This window comes from Limulus polyphemus, unplaced genomic scaffold (genome assembly GCF_000517525.1).
Source record: "Limulus polyphemus unplaced genomic scaffold, Limulus_polyphemus-2.1.2 Scaffold7378, whole genome shotgun sequence".
Classification (NCBI taxonomy): domain Eukaryota; kingdom Metazoa; phylum Arthropoda; class Merostomata; order Xiphosura; family Limulidae; genus Limulus; species Limulus polyphemus.
Window position 1 is genome coordinate 14504 of NW_013672988.1, and position 1496 is coordinate 15999.

The 1496-nt window shown below is 27.9% G+C and overlaps 1 protein-coding gene across 1 annotated transcript in view; it reads left to right on the forward strand.

The window, feature by feature from the left end:
• The window catches only part of LOC111089795, a 39113-nt gene that overhangs the window by 12849 nt on the left and 24768 nt on the right, over nt 1-1496 (forward strand). Inside the window, exon 4 of the mRNA XM_022402889.1 lies at nt 927-980. Coding sequence (XP_022258597.1) covers nt 927-980 — 54 coding nt within the window. The remainder of the gene's footprint in view (nt 1-926; nt 981-1496) is intronic.

A 1496-nucleotide genomic window follows, 5' to 3' on the forward strand; every position in this document is an offset into this window, starting at 1 on the left:
GTAAATATTTGGTTTCATATTGTACTTAATGCTGTAAATATTTGGTTTCATATTGTACTTAATGCTGTAAATATTTGGTTTCATATATATTGTACTTAATGCTGTAAATATTTGGTTTCCTATTGTACTTAATGCTGTAAATATTTGTTTTCATATTGTACTTAATGCTGTAAATATTTGGTTTCATATTGTACTTAAAGCTGTAAATATTTGGTTTCATATTGTACTTAATGCTATAAATATTTTGGTTTCCTATTGTACTTAATGCTGTAAATATTTGGTTTCCTATTGTACTTAATGCTGTAAATATTTGGTTTCATATTGTACTTAATGCTGTAAATATTTGGTTTCCTATTGTACTTAATGCTGTAAATATTTGGTTTCATATTGTACTTAATGCTGTAAATATTTGGTTTCATATTGTACTTAATGCTGTAAATATTTGGTTTCGTATTGTACTTAATGCTGTAAATATTTGGTTTCATATTGTACTTAATGCTGTAAATATTTGGTTTCATATTGTACTTAATGCTGTAAATATTTGGTTTCATATTGTACTTAATGCTGTAAATATTTGGTTTCCTATTGTACTTAATGCTGCAGATTATCTTACAGAATGGTAAATTTGAGTTGCTGATTTCCTGAATCACGCCTTTCATACTCTTCTTGTTAGAGGTTATGCTAGAAAATGGAAAAATTACAGTATCTGTCATTAAGCTCGTAAAGATGTATATATGGTCACATAAATGTATCTATATAGCTAATTGTTACTTAAGACCTAACAGTTAGTTTCTCTTTAAAGAAACTTAGTTGTTCTAACAAGGGAAGGATTAAGATGGTCAAGACGTGTTTAATTCTTTCATTAGTTTAGGTCAATTAACCAGAAATTAAGTATTGAACTTAAGAGTTATTCCTTTGTTCTACAGGTTAAAAAACACCAAGAAAACGAGCTGAAAGTGAAAAACTACATACCACCGTTTGTAAGCATATTTATTTATATATTGTACGCTTTTGACCACAAGAAACTTAAAAGTCAAGATATTTATTTAAATTTCAGGAACAAAATACTGACTTGTGATTGTTACGGGGTACAGAGGAATGAAAATCTCCCAAAGTAAAATAGTATCATCTCGATCTCTTGTGTGTGTGTGTGTGTGGTGTATTCTGCAATAAGTCATGTGTATTTTTATATGAATTAGAGCTCAGAAGATCGATAATAACATTCACGTGACATAGTATTCCAGCAAGCGAAGTGTGAAAAGTAAGTATATAAAAATTAGACTATGTCAGAACATTAGAAACTTTTGTATAAACGCATTGTTCTAAATACCATTGATTTCCTACAGAACCAATTAGCTTAAAACGAAATTAAAATATATCAATGATCTGCCATTTATCATCCAGTCTTTATAAAGATTGAATTAATATATTATTCTCTGAAGTTATTGAATAGTAACTACAATTATAGTGATTTTAGTTTGAAATACTTTAAACAT